The sequence below is a fragment of the Pleuronectes platessa genome, chromosome 13, assembly GCF_947347685.1.
Source record: "Pleuronectes platessa chromosome 13, fPlePla1.1, whole genome shotgun sequence".
Classification (NCBI taxonomy): domain Eukaryota; kingdom Metazoa; phylum Chordata; class Actinopteri; order Pleuronectiformes; family Pleuronectidae; genus Pleuronectes; species Pleuronectes platessa.
In genome coordinates this window covers 15847343-15866942 of record NC_070638.1, presented here as the reverse complement: position 1 = coordinate 15866942, position 19600 = coordinate 15847343, and the positions used below count along the sequence as shown (strand labels likewise).

At 41.8% G+C, this 19600-nt stretch overlaps 1 protein-coding gene across 6 annotated transcripts; it reads right to left on the bottom strand.

Moving 5' to 3' along the window:
* Positions 1–262: 262 nt before the first annotated feature.
* On the bottom strand, positions 263–19367 carry LOC128454791 (polyamine-transporting ATPase 13A3). Of its 6 annotated transcripts, none has more exons than XM_053438331.1 (34): positions 19172–19367; positions 17654–17805; positions 16662–16731; positions 15431–15604; positions 15050–15208; positions 14825–14895; positions 14598–14681; positions 14408–14477; positions 13867–14001; positions 13616–13688; positions 13246–13377; positions 12808–12975; positions 12160–12317; positions 11891–12079; positions 11149–11210; positions 10305–10455; positions 9905–10027; positions 9744–9761; positions 9075–9225; positions 8807–8927; positions 8008–8132; positions 7752–7915; positions 6922–7053; positions 6706–6785; positions 6534–6576; positions 5651–5760; positions 5242–5338; positions 4727–4799; positions 4435–4612; positions 3766–3947; positions 2793–2881; positions 2621–2701; positions 2264–2359; positions 263–1967 (listed from the first exon to the last, which is right to left on the bottom strand). In XM_053438331.1, the coding sequence occupies exons 3-34, from the start codon at positions 16710–16712 to the stop codon at positions 1785–1787; spliced, it is 3723 nt and encodes a 1240-aa protein (XP_053294306.1). In that variant the 5' UTR covers positions 16713–16731; positions 17654–17805; positions 19172–19367; the 3' UTR covers positions 263–1784. The 6 variants fall into 6 exon arrangements, with proteins under 6 accessions (XP_053294306.1, XP_053294307.1, XP_053294309.1 ...); XM_053438332.1 differs by lacking the exon at positions 19172–19367 and adding an exon at positions 17342–17541 and having other exon boundaries at positions 17654–19163; XM_053438334.1 differs by lacking the exon at positions 19172–19367 and adding an exon at positions 17882–19163.
* Between the last annotated feature and the right edge of the window lie 233 nt (positions 19368–19600).

Sequence of the window (19600 nt, the reverse complement as noted above, 5' to 3'; positions counted from 1 at the left end):
CCTGATCTCCACATGAAATGATACCCCTCTTTCTCCTCCACTCTCGCGCCTTCAAGCGCCCATATGCCAGGCAGCGAGGAGGCTGGGAAAGCCCATAATTGATCAGTAAGTCTTGGCTGAAAAAGTGTGACCAGGGTCAGCCCCCCACGACGCACGCAAGAGTGGCTTCATATTCAGATATATTGGGAAAAGTAATGAGAGTTCTGCAGAGCAAACCCTCGTGATATTTGTTGACGCACTGAAATATGTTTGTGACATTGAAACAAATGTGAAAATAAGTTTATTACGATTTTTCCAAAACACAGAATATATAATTGCTCTTTATTACAGTAATAGTCTTGACATTTTGGTGATTAATATTTAGATTTTCACATTTATTTCATTTTTTTACACTTAAAAACTAGAAAGAAATATGTGTTCAACAGCTGTAAACAGTAAAAATATTACATGAAATTGACGTGTTAAAATCAACTGTTAGAAAATGATCACAGCAGCAAGTGTCTTGAAGATTAATTGGGATTAATTCATTAATCAATTCAATCATTATCACCTCTGTTCAGGTCCTCAATCATGTTAAATGTTGTAATTAACATCATATTCATTTATTGAGTAAAAGAACATTTCATGATGTATCTGAGGGATACTGAAATGGTATGTTTTGATGCTAATATTTACTGGCACACTGTTGTCTTTCTCACTCTTTCTCACTCAATCACACTCACACACACACACACACACACACACACACACACACACACACACACACACACACACACACACACACACACACACACACACACACACACACACACACACACACACACACACACACACACACACACACACAGGCAGTAAAGTACTCAATAGGGACACAATCATCTTCTTACTCTCTTCCACAGGAAGAATTTCAACTGAAGCGACTCTAAGAAAGAAAACGCAGCAGTGGAATGTTTTCTGTCAGAGAAATAATTCACTACAAGTCTTATTCATGAAACTGGAAACAGATATAAGTCCTCGTGTTTCTTTGAATCCATGTGACCTCATATTGCTTCACAGCTTTTATATTTTAGCAGCAGCTGTTAGTGGAAGACATTTTCTTTTGTATCTCATGATGAATTAATCTGATGTTAAACTAAAAATATCTGATGAAAATGTGCCTTGGTCCACTTGGTTCAGATACAGGATCAGCTAATGAAAACTGTGTAAAACAATGGAAAGGCTCATATGACACTCACTGTCCAGTGTAGTATTTGCGTGTTGTATGTCATTGGAAGTAGAGGACAATAAGAAATTGAAGGAATGGTACATATCATTCTGTAGAAATACCTCATGTATAGTAAAAAGATCAAAAACTGTCATACCTGAACACTAAAAATGAATTCACATAGGATCAGAAGAATCTGAAACACACGACCACGTTGTTCCAGCCTCGCAGCAAGAAAGCTGATAAATGCACAGTGTGAAAACACTGATCTATTCCTCTGACAGGCCTCTGGCTTCAGTTTCAGCAGCGAGACATGACAGTACGGCTAAAATCCTAGTGCAGCGAGTTTGTCCATTTAGAATTTTTGTTGACGAGGCACAATTAAAGAAAATATTTTATAAGAGCAGCTCACAGTGTCAGTTAGTTGGTACAGTAGGAGGCCTCTTCTTTATGAAGGCTTCTTCGTTGGCATCCGACAGGGTCCACATCCAAAATAAAATCATCTGACCATCCGTCACACCTCTGAGCTCCATCAACTGGTTCGGGACTTGCCGCAGTTTGCCTGTTGGTCCCGTTGGCGTCAGAGGGCGGCTGAGTTGCTGGACTGAGCATCACTAGCGTACGTGACAGTGGAGGGACCGGGGGGCCAGTCGGGGTTGTCCTGCAGCTCCAGGGCCACGTTCATGTAGCGCACCCTGGGAGGTTTGTTTCTCCGACAGAACAGCCAAGAGAGGAAGGACGAGCCCCAGCGGCTGTTGGCCTCCTGAGAATATGTGCAGTGAGGAAATTAGAGGGAAAACAAGTTTGTGAGCGGGTATTTGTATGTTGATTCCACTGGATGGATGAGTGATGTGTAATAACATACATGCTTATAGATAATCTACAGAGTCCCTTTTGTGATGGCATGTATTTTTGACAGATTCGGATGTGAAACCGATCACCTGCAGCGAATATGCAAGAAAAGCAGCAGGATCAGAGCTAAGAGAGATGAGAATACATCACCATCCACCCAGTGAAACCAGGCAAAACAGAAGAACGTGTAGTGAAAAGCTTCCCGACCTGAGGTTTGGCAGTAGCGGGGGACGCTGAGGGGCGAGTTACCCCCTGATTGCCTCTGAAAACTAGCCTCCACAGGACGATGTCAAGGATCAAAATCTATGGGAGATTTCAGGGGGAACTTAAGACTCAGCCCAACAAACATGAGAGGGAGGATTGAAGAGTTTGGTTACAGCCACAGAGATGCACAAAGACCGAAACAACTCGAAAAAGATTCATTGATTTCATTCATACGGCAGAAATGTACTAATTCACTCAGGGGAAGAAAGAAATCAATGCATGCAAATCACAGTTTTTCTAATTCAAAACAGGAGATCAGTCACAGAGAGGTTGTGGGGTGTGGTGTCGCAGAACGTGTACCTCCAGCATGAAAGACACGGCCGCATTCACGACAACAATAACCACCAGTGTAACGCGCCAGTCGTGGGGAACACACACGATCTGAGGGGAGGCAGAGCAGCACGATGAGAACACAACGTATTCAACTTCATGCAGCACTCAGAAGAAAAAAAGGGAAAAACACAGGTTTTACCTCCAGGAAGCTGTCGATAGCAGGGACAGGATACAGCATGATGAAGAGGAGGAAAGTGTACAGACCTATGCAGGAAAGCATGAACGGCCCTGGTGGAATAAACATGCAGAGGTTTAGGCAAACAACATTGTGTTTACGGTAATTTCAGCTTTCAGGACCATCAAACATATGTACGCAAGACTGGACTAGAGCCAGAAATGTTTGTTAGACTCATATTTAAGTATAAAACACTGGATTTAGACAGAGAATTGAGGGATTTAGGAAAGTTAATTGACAAAGTCTACAGGAATCACATTTACTTTTCTATCTTTAAATATGTGTTATAATTCCTCTCCAAAAAGAAAAGAATGTCCCAGAGATCAGGGAAGAGCCTTTTTGGGAATATTCATGAAGAGGATGAGGAAGCATCATGAATTCATGTGTGTCTCCCTGACTTGCACGGATCATGTTTATATTTGTTGCAAAAACTATGGAGCTCATTTCACTTGGTGGAAAGACGGAACATGTCTCAAAAAAGAAAACATTAAAGTTCCGCGCAGATTCAGACCATACGGTAGATCCATGAAAAAAAATCATGACACAGTGGGAATCAAGTCATAAAATTGTGACAATAATGAAAACACTTATAATCTTTTCAATAAAAAATCCAATTTGGGTTGGAAATAAGCAGCAAGGAGAACCTGTGCTCGCTGGAGTTTGACTACTTATGAATCCAAAAATTTGAACCAATCTCATTGTGAAACTATGAAACCTGGTTACAATCAACCACAATCAAACATTCAAACATTTCCTCTTTCACAAACTTCTTTAAAGTCCATGTGATTCTTTCTTTCGAATAGTTTCTTACACATTCTTTTCAAAGTTCTGAATTTGATATTAATGTGAGGCTGAAATGAAAAGATCAGCTATATAGTATTTTTGAAACACAGGCTACAGGCTGATGTTCTCCTGAGCTGAGCTGAATGAGTCTTACAGTTCTTGTAGCTGGGCTGTCTGAATGGTTTTCCCTTGGAGAAGATGATGGCCACACACAAGTACTGGAAGGAGGAGATGTAGAAGAGGGTGGTGTTCTCGTAGTTCTTGATGTTTTTGTGGTCGTGAGGACTTGATACGTTCGAGCTCTGAGTGAGACTGTAGCTGGAAACATTACAGGCGCTGCAGGGCGAGACAGAGGGGAAATGTAATGTACAGTTCAGACCAACCATAAACCTTAAACTCTACAATGTCAATGTATTCAGGTTTTAAAAAAATCAGTTTTGTTGTTTCTTTTGTTCTGATAATCAGCTGATATTGTTGAAAAATGTAATATTTAGTTAAAGTTGGATTCACTGATTCAATTCTATATTTATATTCAATCTTTATCTAAAATCAGATACTGTAAGAATAATACAAGGCAGGAGGAAATTCAGAGTTGTAAAAAAATGATTTTTACAAGTGATTCTGTGTTTTTACCCTGTATTTTGATTGCTTTCACTTCCTGGTGACAATTACAATTTGTTTTAAATCAGCAGATGTTCTCAGCAGACCAAAGGTTAGGGACCAGGATGAAATATACGGTATAAGGTTAGTGTGCAATTAATATGTCTGCAGTGATTGACTCATTTGTCATCGGGCAGTTGTTCATTTCAGACGTGTCACTCACTCTGACTGAGGGGTCCATGTCTCGTACCACCTCTGCTGCCGCACTAAGAGAAATACCAGGACTTGGAAGAACAGGCAGGTGAGGATCTGGGTCAGAACGGAGCAGAGTAGTGGGCCGGAAATCAAACTGGACGGAGGGCGACGCCACACCAGCTCCTTCCACGCAGGGTTCAGACTCACTGAAGACAGAAAACAAGAAGTGGATGTAACCATATCTGGAGGCTTTTGTCTGATCCCCAAAGTATAAACATGGATCAAAAGTGTTTCTCTGGGCCTTTCCTCACGTCACTCACTTGTAAAGGCGATGATGAGAATGATGGCGATGTCAATGAAGAGGAACTGAAAGTCTCCTAAGTTGCTGAGGATCTATAATATCAGAAAATGTCGAAGATAAGTTAATGATCACACAGAAACAAAATCACATAAAACTCTGGGGCCTCTGGCTTAGTTTGACCATTGATACAAGCCCCTCCCTTCCCCTCCCCATGCTCACTCACACACACGCACACACACGCACAGGCACACACACACACACACACACACACACACACACACACACACACACACACACACACACACACACACACACACACACACACACACACACACAGACACTTTGCAGAACTTGCTTCTACTTGCTCCTCACATCTCATGTGGGAGATATATCAGGGTTTGTAACACAATTGTCGCAAAGGCCAATACAACTAGTAGCGTCAATATCATATTTTGGTTTGTTTTTACACTGTTTCCTTGAATGTGACTGAAATGTGGAGCAAAGTGTTTCTATCACAAAGAGCATGGTATTTACAGAGTAGAGCAGGGTGACACTGAGGTACTGGATGATGCTGTAGAGAGCCATGAACTTGAAAACACAGAATGACGTAATGAGGGCAGCTCTACCCTCCCTGTGGATGGGAAGAATAGAAGAGACATTCAGCATTAGATACAAATATATAACAATATTCCATGTTTTGCTGCTCAGAAAAGTTTTAAAGGGTCAGTTCACAAAGTGGGCAGCAAAAAACAAAAGCAAAAGTGAAGTCGTGAAATTTATTCCACTAGAATAACAAGATTTCCTGTTAGTTTTTGTCAAATTAATTGATTGTAAACGAGTGTAGCTGTGAACCTTGGTTTGTATTTGTTTTGTTTTTTAAATTCTTTGAACACTAAATTTAAGTGAAGAATGAAATTCAGGAATCTGATCAGTGAGTGAATACCTGATGAGGTTGGGGACACAGGAGATGTTCGGGGTGGTGGAGGTGAACGGTGAAGCCACAGACGCCTCCAGCTCAGACAGAGAAATCCCACTGTGAGCTCTCTTCAGAGCCTGAGAGAGAGAAAGAGAGGGAACACATTAGAGAAAATCTACTAGTCCAGGTTCAGATATTTTTCTACTGTTATTATTTCCTTTTCACTCTATTTTTTACTGGTTTGCAGTGATAAAAGATAAACACTGAGGGTCTCGGCCTTAACATGCTATGATTTGGCTATTAAATTAAACAGAATATCCTTTATTACAATCGATTCTTCGTTTTGCTATGGACCTTTGCGTGAAGCACGCAATTTCTATACAAATATAGTTATTATTATTGTTATTATTATTATTATTAATATATATTGTTTAAACATATTATATCTATATGTTTATATCTTTGTTCATTTCTTATTCTTTAACTGTTTTCAGGTTTTTGACAATGCACCTACAGTACTGCTATTTCATGATGTTGTACTCTGTGCAGCGACAATAAAATAAATTATTTTCTATTCTGTTTGTGAACGAGTCTTTTATTTAACGGCATAAAGAAGAAAAAGCTGTGGTACATTTAAAACACGTTGTTCAGCATTACACTGTTGTATATTGTTGATAATAAAGTACATTACTACTTCTCTGCTCTAACTAAAGACTGCAACTTTGATATTATTTGGTCTTGACAGATTGAATCACAGGTATTTAAGTGTAACAGCTACTTTCACGGGATCCAATCAGATACTGGTTCACAGTTGATGGAAGTGAATACACCAATGAAAGCATCAGTAAAAGAACTCAGACTAATGATGTAGAAAGTTTATGCATATTCGTAAAAACTAATCCGTACTTACTCCACAGTCATTAGCACCATCACCACACATCCCAACAGTGTAGCTGGAAGGTAAACAGAGTGTCGGGGGGGGGGGTTAACTATTGCCACATATGATGAAGATGCCATAACATCACATGAGGAAGCTCATTAACAGATGAAAATTGAAGCCACGAAATTAATGGAGGACTCACTCGATGCTCTGCAGGATTTCCACAAGCTGCGTCTTCTGGTCCGGAGCCATTCGGGCAAACACTGTGGCTCTTAGGGCGAGCTGCAGCGCCCCCATGTGGGGAGACAAGGAATTACAGCAATGTCAAAAAGGAAACGCCACGTGGCTTTAAAAATGATGTGCACCTAATAGTAATGTGAACGTGCAGATATTTATTTGTCCATTGCCATGCTTGTACCTTTTGGACGAGTTGGGGGAAGTGCTCGGTGATAACAGCGAAGGCTTTGCCGCTCACAGCGAAGTGATAGCTTTGTTCCTGCGGAGGCTGTCGCTTGTCATACGCCCTTTCCTCCAGATTTATCTCCACAGACTAGAGAGGAGAGGGTGAGTCAGGAGACCAGAGCAGAAAACTGCTGAGCTGTACTATCTGCATGACAAATAACACTGTAGGGCCTCTGACAAACATCTTCACAGCCCCCCTCTCATGCTTGTTTCTGACTAACTCATGCAAACAAGGCTATTGACTAAAATATAAGTATATACATGTACCAACAGCACAAAGAGACGTTCACACCAAGCATTTTCGAGTGGTTTCCTCAAAAGCTGAACTGTGTGTTTCTTTGCTTTAGTTTGTTCAAACATTTGAGCACATGAGTGCAAACAGACGACTGAACATGCAGGTCTGACACGTTTAAAAAAAAAACTAGAGCAGAGATCATTATTTTGACCAGACTCAGGGACACCAGAGAAGGAGTCAGTGAAGACTATCACTCCCAGTATTTAGTACGACTGTCCCAGAATATCAATACCACCGTCTGCCCTCATCCCCATAAGTTCTTGAATCTCATTTTCTTTCCAAGTTATGTCTTCATTTGTGTGGTCTACATGTTGGTTTATCATCCTTAGATATTTGTATTCTTCCAGTTTCATATCTGTTTCTAAAAGGCATCAGACATTTTCCTGTTTAATTCTCACATGGGCTCACTCAGATATTTTACAGGATGGCAGGAAAAGTTCAGGGAAATTTGCAGAGTTCAGCGCATTTCTGGAAGCAGCTTCAAGTCGTACCTGATTGTCCTTGGTGGGCTGAGCGGGGTTTTCAGTGTAGTGCCACATGATAGTGGCAGGATTGAAATCTTTAGGGGGCACAGCATCTGCTATAACGACCTGCTCATGTGCACGGACCATCCCACAGTCTCGAGCCACCGATATGGCCGTCAGCATGTTGTCACCTTACAGGTTAGACCGGAGAGAGAAGGGATGTGACATGGATGCGCACGATTTCAGCCCCAGATAAGTCAACACGTTCACTGAGCTGGGTTACCTGTGACCATCAAGGTGCGGATGTGGGCTTGTCGTAATTCACGTAAAACCCCGGCGGTCTCCTGCTTTATTTTGTTCTGCATGATGATCAAACCAAGGAACTCCATGTTGGTCTCTATCAGGACCCTGAGAAATAACAAACCATCATTTAAACACCATTCATTTATCATCGGCGCTGCACAAGTCATGATTTAAGTCACTTTATTGATCCATATTTAAGGGATCAGTGACGGTGACAGACAATAGAGGATTCAATTTGTTATGGGAGATAATAAATCTGTGTTGCTCACTTCACACTAGCTGAGGAGTTGTTATTATCTGATTTTAACTTGCTGCCTTCCAGCTAACCTTCCTTATCCATGTTAATGATTTTCTATATTTATCAGACTGACAGCAAACATCCAGAAATATGCTGCCTGGAAACAAGCCGCGATGTTAGCTTGTAGGAGAGGCAAGGAAACCTCATGGTCCTGTTGCAACACATATTGTAGCTGCACTGTATTATGTGTTTTCAATGTCTTTTCTATGGACACATGTTGTTGTGAGTCAGAGATTCTTGACACCAAATTCTGATATTTCCTCATGTTTTACCAAACTATATATATATATATATAATATTATGTAATTTCACCTGATGTTTGTTCAGTTATCAGTGAAAATGTATCAAATTAAACATCAGGACCATCTTCCAACCAAAAAAGATTTTATTTTAGCAGCGTTTTAGGGTGTCATGTTGGAGGAACTTCCCTGTCAATAGCTGCATGTACTGTGGACGGTGTTATCTGTGAATGGAGACGTACCTGCTGAGGCTCTGGACTTTGTGCCAGGAGAGTTTGGACTCCAGCTGTCGGTGTGCCAGGGCAATAACCCTGAAGCCCTGCCTGGTGTAGCTCTCCAGAGTCTCTGTGAAACTCTGTGGGACTGAGGGGAAAGACAGAGCCATGTCAGTCTGTTTCTTTCTGTTAAACATGGAGCAGGGAGACTTTAGCTACTGTCAACTGCTTTGTGAATCTTAATCGAGGAGACGTATCCACCCCCAAGCTAGAGGGTGCAGGTTAAGTGTCAGACCTGTGTGCTGTTTGCAGAGGCTCGCCACAATCTCCGGCGCTCCTTTCAAGTAGGCATCCATGTGCTTCTCCCCTAACCTCCGGACCACGACGCTCATCCTCTGCAGAGCCGACGAGAAGGGGAACTGACGCACGATACCGATCTCAAAGGACTGAAGTGCAAAAAAATCACAATATCAGACTCAAAATGCTAAATATTCCATTGATGCACCCACAACAACACAAAGAGATAAATCCATTATCGAAATGACATTAAAAACGTTCCTTTTTCCACAAACAGTATACTCAACAAATCATAACACAATGCAATGACAATATAAGGCACAGCAGCCTCAGAGACTCGGCCTGATATTAATAATTCATCTGGTTTTCCAGCCTCATTTACAGGCTCACACGATGACTTGTTTCTAGACAGGACATTCCTGGATGTTTGCTGTCATTCTGATAAATATAGAAAACTGAAGTAGACGTGGGAAATGGAAGGTTTGCAGGAAAACAGCAAGTTAAAGTAAAAAGAAGTCTTCTTACAAATAATTTCTGCAAGAAAATTTAATTAAATGTAATAGTTTTGAGCACTCTCACATCTGTGCACAAATAACGAATGTAAATAAATATATTTTCTACAATATAAAACTCTTTGCTATAATAATTTAAAGAAAGAATAACTTACTGATATTTGAGAAAGCTCCTGGGAAAAGAAACATAAGTAAATGAATGAATATAAAAATTAGACAGGAACCTAAATAAACCTAAATATAAATATAAAGAAGTTCTCTACAGCCATAAACAAATAAACTGATCACAAAGTAAACACATGGCGAGCCTCTGTACCATGTTTTGAGCCAGTGGATTGTTCTGATTGGCTTCAGGGACGACGTGCTTCGGAGGTCGCACCACTGTGGGCATTAGGGGGTTGTGGAGCGCCGTCTCCTCCTCTATGGGCTCCTCCAGGATCTTAACAAAAATAACATAACACCACCATAACTTAATGTCTTGAGATTATCACTCTCACTCCCACGTTGCTCTTGAAATGAAAGAGGAATTTTCAGAGTATCCATGGGGCCAGACTTTAGTGGGTTAGTGCCATGGATGACGGCACCGTTTTAGTGAACTTGCTCTGCCAAGGCAGTGAGCGTGGCGCTGCATAATTCATGTACACACTGGTATCCATGCTGGTTGCGGTGCCTGTGACTAAGCATGCTGGGAGTCAGGGCTGATAAATGTTATTTACCCAGCCTGTGGCGCTGAACATCTTGAGGTCCAGAGGGTCTCCGGAGAGTTCGCCCTCTATCTTGGTCAGTGAGTGGCAGGAGGCCATGCCCGCCACGAACGCTGAGCTCACCAGACTCTGCTCAGCTGCTTCGGACTCTGGAGGAGAGAAGCTGCAACAGAGAGGGAGGATCGGACTCAGCAGTTTGGTTGTTTGTGACGACGACAGGAGACGACTCCCCACAAATACAACCCTGTTATAACCTTGTTCATGTAATAATACTAATGACGTCTTATGAAAACAGGAGAAAATATTCTTTGGTGTAGGACAATATCAACACATTGACTCTAATTTGCAGTATTCATATTATTTATCATATTTATGTCTACATCAGTCACTTTACTGCTATTGTATGCTCTTTGCAACTGCTTCTCTTCGTCTTGTTATATTTATTAAATAACTTTATTCTATACTTCTTTGCATGTATATATCTCTTTTACATTTGACATTACTCTATAAACCTTAATTTATAAAAACTTTGCACATTTGCCTAAAACTAAGGGATTTTTATACTTTATAAATATAAGGCTGAAATCTCTGACATTTGGGAAAGATATCTCAAAATAAACATTTTCAAATTAAAATAGTCAACCATAGGTTCTGAGGAATGAAAAAGAAAAGCAAAAGCATCTACTTTGGCATTAGCCAGAATACAAAAATACATTTCCTCAGTTCTACAACATCTGCTCCAGCTGCTGTGATCATATCTCTCCAGATGGTTGATTCTTCTCAGTTTGACAGTTATTCTGATGTTGAAGTGTTTGCATTGGACCACGAACACCACAGTGAGCAGCTCTTCCTGTACCTGCCAGCTTCAGCTCTCTGGATACCCCACAGGTCCAAACCATCCTCCGTCAAAGTACCAGTCTGAAGGAGAAACAAACAGGGATCTAAAACAATGCTGAGGAAGCAACGAACCCATGTGTTACGGTGATAACACCTCAGAACACGACAACAGGCCAAACAGGTCACTTTTCTGAGAGTGACAGGCATTTGGTCTGACTTTTGATTAACAACTCAATGTAGACACACGCAAGCACGCACGCACTTAAAAGGTAAAACAATTTAAATGGCTTTTTTTTATGTGACAAAATATAAATGTCCAGTTTATTACCATAGAAGAAACCAGCAGAGACTTTAACCATATTTAGTTTTTTTGTATTTTGCTCAAAATATCATTGAAATAATTAAATTGTTTTATAAATTGTTTCTACTTTTCCATAATAGATATATATTTGTATCTACTAAATGTAATCAATACTATGGCTTTGACATATTTTAAATGTGTGGTGCTTGACGTTGTGGCCTCATAGAACTGCAGCACAGCCTCCAGACAACATTTCACAGCCTGGTTTTAACACAAAACCATTAAGTCATTATCAAACAGGAACTTGTGCTTGAACTGGAAGTGGGTCTGAACGCTTCATAACTCAATTTTCTGCATTCTGAGCGAAGACTCCATTCAGTCCGAGTCAAGTCAAGCTCCCAGACTCCTGGGACACATGACGAGTGCAGGAAACAAAAAAGACAACTATGTCGTAAACTACCTTGTCGAAGCAAACCAGGTTGAGTTGACCGCACATGTTGATCCTCTGGGGGCTGATGCAGAAGATGCCGACGCGTTTCAGACGCCGCTGTGCGTACACGATACCGGCCGTCATCGCTGCTGGCAGGGCCGGGGGCACCGTGATGGTGATGATGTCCAGAGATTCAATGATGATGGTTTTAGCAGGAACCTGGATCCAGAAACAACCGTCACCAACTGACCTGCAGTGACATTTACAGACTCCCATGTCGTCTGTAGGAGCAGTTTTACCTGGTTCATTACACTGAGGACAATGGTGTAGATGAAGCCGATCCCTGCCACCCCCACCAGACACAGCAGGAACAGGTAGGCGTCTCGGTACAGCTTGAAGTCTGTGGGTTTGGGGTAGAGGATGGAGCGCACCAGTTGGCCTTTCTCTGTGCTGAAGCCTGCGGGAACACATTTTCATCTTTGTTTGTTTGTTATTTTGCCCAATTATGCAAAAACGGATTTCCATTAAATTTTGTGGAAGGGCGGGAAATGACCTAAGAACATTTATAACCCCATTACATTCTGGTGCGGATCTGGATCAGGGGGCGGAGCCAGGATTTGTTTCTTTAACATTGAGAGATGGTGCTTTTTCATCAGTTTCGTTGATTTCTCAAAGTATAATTTGTGGATCGTTATTTTTTTTAATCCGGCTTGTTTATGGGACTGATATTTATGAGTGTGGCCATTTTGGTGCAGATTCTAATAACAATCTGGACCTAATGGTGGAGCAGGCATGTTTTTCAGCTGCTGTATTGTGACAAATAGAGTTAGAAACCTGTATCTGAGAAACATAATGGGTTTTTAATTCAAGGGGAACTGTCGGGCCTTGGTGGAGGTATGTGCTCTACTGAGCCATTCTAGTTCCTGTTGTGTTTCCCACCATCTCACCTGTTCGGACCACCACAGCCTTCACCAGTTCACCAGTGTAGAAGCGGGTCTGGATGACGTGGGTGCCACAGAACAGGGTGTGTCTCTTGTGCTCCTCCATGTTGTAGCTCACGGCTGCATCCTCACCTGAACTGGGCAGACTGGTCTTCGTAACTGGGACGCTCTCCCCTATAGACAACACACAACCGAGGAAACCTTCTTCTCAAACAGAAACATTTCTGCTAACCCTAACCCTTCGCTAAGGAGATAATGTTTTTGCTGCTGTCCTATCGTTTGTTTACTTGCAGGATTATGCAAAAACTAATAAACGGATCTCCCTGAAACCATACCTGCGGCAGATCGCGTTTTTCCCGTTGTGGGACAAATAAAGAATTATCTTATCCTATCTTAAGAGTATTTATGAATAATGAGGGCGTAGCAGCCGAATAGAAATACAACCTGTGAGCATGCTCTCATTTACAATGCAGGTTCCGTGGATGAGCACGGCGTCGCAGGGCATGATCATCCCGTTGGCCGGAATAATGACGACATCACCGGGAACGAGCTCTGTCGACATGGCTTCTGCAATTTCTGGGTAAAACAATGAGAAGGAGAGCAGTGGGAATGGTGCAATGCACTCTGCACACTGTGTCAGGAATTAAGAGGATAATAACTAATGTGACTCATGCATTACGAATGATTCAAAAGACTAATAATGGGGACTTCTTAGTAACACGATTAACACATCATCTCATTTTAGAATGTCAATCATTAACAGTGACATGGCCTCACATACAGCTCTGTGTGACATTCAGTGAGGAGCGTTCACCTTTATTTCCTTTACACACTGAAGCACGCACCACACTGTGAGCCGCCACCATGTCATGCAGCATCACATATTGCTGAAATGAGAGACACACTGATTCAACAAATGAGAAATACACAGACACACACACAACTGGTGCAGAATACAGGCCGTCCCTGAAAAAATATTGGTCTTAAGAGAATTTGACTGGAACTGCCATTTCTCTCAGATTTGTGAGCTCCTGTCACAGTTTCCTACAATCAGGCACAACTCACCTTTTTAATGGTATACAGCGAGGTAGCTATTGAGATGACGGACATGAAAACGATGGCCGTGGCGTAATAGTAGTAGTCCTCTGCGCTCCACAGAATCACACTGAAGAGCTGGAAGATGTAGAACGGATTCAGGACCTGATGTAGGAAGAGAAACACAAACTGTACGTTTAAAAAAAAAGAGAACTATCATATTATTTATAGTTGGACACACAGAATAAGTGTTGGGCTTGATAAGGTCAGAAAAAAATTGACTATTTAATTATTATTTTTTCCTTGTGTTATTAATGTCTTATTATTAGTTTATTACTTTTGGTACAATGTTTTTGATTCAAAATGATACTCATTAATATTATCATTATAAGTAGTAGTAGTTGGAGTTGTTGTTGTCAGGTATTTGTGTTTGATTAAATGTTTTGTTGATAATGAGGAGCTCTGTTGGCTTTGACGCGTTTCAGGACTCACAGATAAAAACTTGATATGCAGTTGTTTGTTTTCCTGGCGTGTAGAAATTCAATAAATGAAACCTGAAATCAGAACTCACCTCCTTAATGAGGAGCTTGAACAGAGAGGGCACTCTCACTGCGATCTCATTCTCCCCGAAAAACAACCTCCTGTTGAGAAGGACATTTTCCCCACAGTTAATTGAGGGCAATAAGTATATAAATGTACCATAAATAACTAAATAAGGAAAACATGGTGAGTGGGAAAGTGTGTGTGTGTTTGTGTTGAACCTGTGCTCCTGCAGGGTTGTACAGAGTCCAGAGCTGTGTTCAGAGTGGATTCCTGCACAGCTCACATTCACATCTTCCAAGCCTCTAGAAAAGTCACACACACATTCATGTCGACTGGGGTTGTGTTTCACTATGGAGATTTGTTTTTGGTCACATTAAAGGAAATAAAGGTTATAATAAATGATGGTGTCAAGAGCAGAGGAAGCAGAAAACGACAGGACTCTTACTTATAGGTCTCAAAGTTCTGCGTCTCATCATCCCAGTAGTATTTAGTGCTGTGGTGGGTGAAGTGGTGGATCTAAAGGGGAGGAGGAGGAGGTCAGATATCGACGGTGTAACAACTTTACATTTCAAATCAGCCAATCACAGATCTAGACTAATAAATTAACCTCATCTCTATTGATTAGATGCATGTAGCGTGAAGGAGAGGCAAACAGTTTCCTCTGAAGTACCTGAGCAGGCTGCCCTTGAGCCAATTTCCCATAATGCTCCTCGCTGTGGTCTCCGTTCGGCAGCTGAGCCGTCGCGGACAAATCCAAGCTGTCGAAGGGTTTCTTCCACGGAGCCAGCATCACATGCGCTTTGGCTCGAAACCACTGTCTGAACTCATCCTGTGGTAACAACACAAAGAATGACTCTCTTCCTCGGCTGTGAGGCGGAACACTACTGTTCATCATGTGTGCTGTTTACAGTGTGTGTGTGCCAACCAAGTGTCAGTAAATCTGATTCCAATGTTTCGACAGCAGCTGCCTGCGTGTGTCCATGCATGTTGCTCGTGTGGAAACAACGTATGTAGGTAAGAGTGAGAAAGAAACAATAAAGAAAGCAAGTACCGTGGTCCTGAGCAGCAGCGTGTGTGCGTCCCTCAGCGAGGTGTGTGTGCAGGTGCCCTTGACGCCCCACTCAGGCAGCCAATAGAGGAGCAGCAGGAGGAGACCGCCGGAGCAGACAACACCCACGCCCACCAGGATGGTCTTCCACAGACAGGGCCGGTAGCCCCACACCTCCTGCACAGGGAAGCACCGATGTAAAGAGACTGAGGGGGAGGAGGCCGAGACATTTGGTAATACACAGTAAATGTTTCTGCCTCAATAGATTTAAGTGAACATGAGTAAATGGTGCATTTGTTAGTGACTCTTTTAATTTGAATTTTTACAGCAGCAGGGCAGCATATACAATAAAATGAAGTGCCCTCATTTTTTAAGCTCAATGATCCATCCACCCATAAATCTATTTCTGTGCCAATCCCAATAGGGCAAGAGGCGGGGCACACCATGGACAGGTTGCCAGCGTATCACAGGGCCGACATACAGACCCAAACAAGCATTCACACTCACATTCACACTTATGGTCAATCTAGAGTTTCCAATCTAATCTGCACGCCCAGAGAAAATCCACACAGACACAGAGAGAACAAGCAAACTCCACACTGAAAGAAGAACCAATCGCTCTGTGATGGGCTTTTAATTGTTGGACGACAATGGAGCTCTGTGGTAGATGTGGGTAGACAGACAATAACCGTCTGTTGAATCAACTGGCAGGCGGTTGATTGTGGTGCTGGCAGACGGATTGTATTCCCTTCCAACATTGCCAGAATTGCTGGTTTATTTTTATTGTCTTTCAATGAAGGAACTGTCTGTAACTTCATTTTCAGCGGGCAGATTAAACTCAGCATCATAATAAATATTCATATTTCCTAAAATGTCAAACTATATCCCCCGGGAACATAAAACCATCTGAGGTCCATGTTATCACCCGTGAAATTTCTAAATTCTCCAAATGACTTGTGGGTAATTTCAGTATGTGTAGTAAAAAGATTTGGAATAAACTTGAATGCTATATTCTTTAATTCCACACTGTACACAGGACTTAAGTCTTTAAAAATTACGATACATCACCAAACACGTGATCACAAACATAAAAACTAAAACCATAAATCCCACTGTTAATTTGAAGATTATTTTAGGAGGGGGAAAAAAACCCCAGAGGAGATAAATTGTTCAACACAATATATAAATTGGATTCGTGAAACTACAGCTTTAAGATGGGAAGTGATATATTTACCATCTCATCCTCAAGACCTTTGTTTATAATCTTCACCTCTCTCGTCTTCATTCTGTCACAAGAGCAACAACTGCAAAAGAAAGACAAGGACAAAACCTTTTAGTCACTATGTATTCAAATGATGTTTGAAGGCTTCTCATCACAGACGTGTATGACTCTGGTCAGCAAGGACAACACAAATTGCAGTTAAGAAAGTATTAAAAGATTCAGTTTTAAAGATTTTAAAGCAAATTAACACCCAGGCAAAGAAAAGAAGTCAATTATTTGCTGACATTTATATTTTTGAAGTTTATTTTCATCAGAAAAGAAGAAGTGGAATGTGTTTGAGTTGAATATGAAACCACAGACATACAAACCAGTCAAACATTATTTATATAGCACATTTGACACAACCACAGTTGACCGAAGTGCTGAACAGGCTTAAAATGCGAAAAATACATGTAATCAATACTGAGAGTGAACAGAAATTACAAAAAGCAATAAAACATTAAACACTGTAAATAGTTGAGAAATAAAATCTTGCACAATATTAGATTAAATCAAGGACTCAAACTCAACTCGAATGGACAGCCAGTGAGAGGAAGTGGGTGTTTAGCAATGATTTCAATGTTTTTAGGTTCTGTTATGAAAAGATAAACTGATCCAGAGATTAGGAGATGCCAATGCAAAGGCCCGGTCACCTCGACTGATGAGCTTATAGATCTTAGGACAGTTTGGTCGACCTCAGTCAGGGAGTATGAGGGGGCAACACTTGATGGTGTCACTGCCAGACGGTTTAAAATCTTAAAATCAATCCCGAATTTGACAGGAAGCCAAAGAGAGACCAGCACTGGTGTTTCTTTTTCCAGTGAGAAGAGGAGCTGAGGAAACGGTTCTACACCTGCATAATGGGAGTAACAACAATGTAACTGAGAGGTAGTAAAAGCATGAATGACTCGCTGTAACAACCTCGCCCCATTTCTCCTTCATAGCTCGTGATATTATTGACTCACCATTAGCCGAGGGGAAAATTAAAGCCCTGGTATAATTTGAGTTCTCCAAGTGTTGATCCCGTCGGGCTCAGCTTTACTCAGGACAGAGAAAAGCCTCCCAGGTCCAGGGCTGCAGAGTTGGACTCCTTCTTGAAACAGTCACTGGCACTTTCCTGTGGCGTCACCGAATGGATCAAGACACAACTGACCTTCAGGATTTGAACAAGTCGAACCTCATTCCACACTAACCTGTCACTCTGCATGACCCCGATTTGATCGACTAACATTTCGTGAAACCCTTCATGATAAATGGGTATATCGGTGTGAAACGTTGTTGTGGTGTCAAGCTAAGATACATGGAAACCTTTGCACCAGGCACACACTCTCAACACAGTCACACCTACAGTAATGTTTGACTAATGGTTTACGGTCTCTCTCACCAGACCTCTCAACACAAACAACTAATTATACTTAACTTGTGCTGCCCTGCTTGATATTATTATGACAATGACATACATGATCACATGTCAAACTACATTTATTAAACTGATTTAAAGGTATAACCAGACTCTATGACCCAATTGGAGCATTAAACAACTCATGCCACCATGAAAACCATCTCTAAGGTGAACCCTGGTGGTGGCAGCATCAACCTGTGTGAATGCTCCTTGCAGGGATAATATAAAGAGAAGCCAGGTTCGATCCCCCGAACAAGACCTGGGGCAAGATTTATTTTCCAACAGACCAGACAAACAAAACACAAGCCACAGCCTTAAAGCAACAAATAACAAAAAAGTCCAATTTATATTGATAGGTTTTATATATCAAGCAGCAGAGGAGGTATAACACATAACTGATCGCCTTTAGATTTGTTTGTCTTTCTTTGCTCATAAAAGGTTTAAAACCACAACCTCCACTCACGTGCAACATTTTATCAAGACATTATGTGAATTTTATTGTGACAATTAACAATATGAACTGATATGAAGATTTTAGTTTTTATATTTTTGCCCATTTCGTTCAGCCCTGTTATGCATGTATACAACTGGAGTGTCCAGATGTGCAAGGCTGATGCGAACTTGCTCACAGAGATCTAAGAGTGGAACAGCTGGAAGCTGAAAGTACACTCTGAACCAGTGGTTTATGTTTACTGTGATACATCTAGATTAAGATACATAAGATGTATCAACAAATTCCAGTTATACAAACACAAGTCATTATAACAAAGTGTTGGACAGTGGATTCTTCCTACGGACCCTGAACAACCCACTGTTCCGTTGATCGAGTTGCAACGTGTTTTAAATGAGAAAAACCGAAAAAAAAAACAAGATCAGTTTCTAGTGTTTCACCACGAACCCATGTGCAAACACAGTGACTGTGAACCTTCAGCTCCAGTTGGTTCCTTCCACCCACATGATCTAAACTCGGATCGCAGTTTAACACGTTGCTGTTGCAGAGATGGAGCGCGTTCACTCCACCACCACACAGCCACAAACACCGAGGAAAAGAGCCCAAATCGTCGCTTTTTAATCCACCTACCGACGCTTCTCCTCTTCTCGGTCAGTCGGTGACACGGTGCATTGTCAGCCGGTTGTGTTAAAAGTTAGTTAGGATGTCTTCAGCTGACATGTGTGTGGAGAAACGCGCCTACACTGCACTCCGCGGACCCTCCACGCTGCGCTGCGCTCGGACCGTCCCAAACCGGTCCGCTGTGAAGGAAGTGGGAAAACAGGATGTGAGGTCATTAGAGGACACGCACACACAGACACCACGTCTGGGCTCAATCCGAGCACTTTGCTACAACGTGGGGACCCTGCAGCGACATGTGCACAGAGCTGCAGGATCCAACTGTGCAATGTGGAGAAATCCCAGTCTGCCTCTTACTTCTGCCTAAATTTTAAGTGTTGGATTATAACCCACTGGTGGGGGGGTGGGCTGGGGGGGAGACGGGGCATGTTTTAGTTGTGG

Bases quoted from the DNA above. Each gene is read 5' to 3' on its own strand.
- LOC128454791 (XM_053438331.1), bottom strand. From the start codon at position 16,712: ATGAAGACGAGAGAGGTGAAGATTATAAACAAAGGTCTTGAGGATGAG. The intron at 10,028-10,304 runs GTAAATAACATT...ATTTTTGTTAAG, and splicing joins TGTTCAGCGCCACAGGCTGG to ATCCTGGAGGAGCCCATAGA. The intron at 3,948-4,434 runs GTGAGTGACACG...CTCGCCCTGCAG, and splicing joins ACATGGACCCCTCAGTCAGA to CGCCTGTAATGTTTCCAGCT.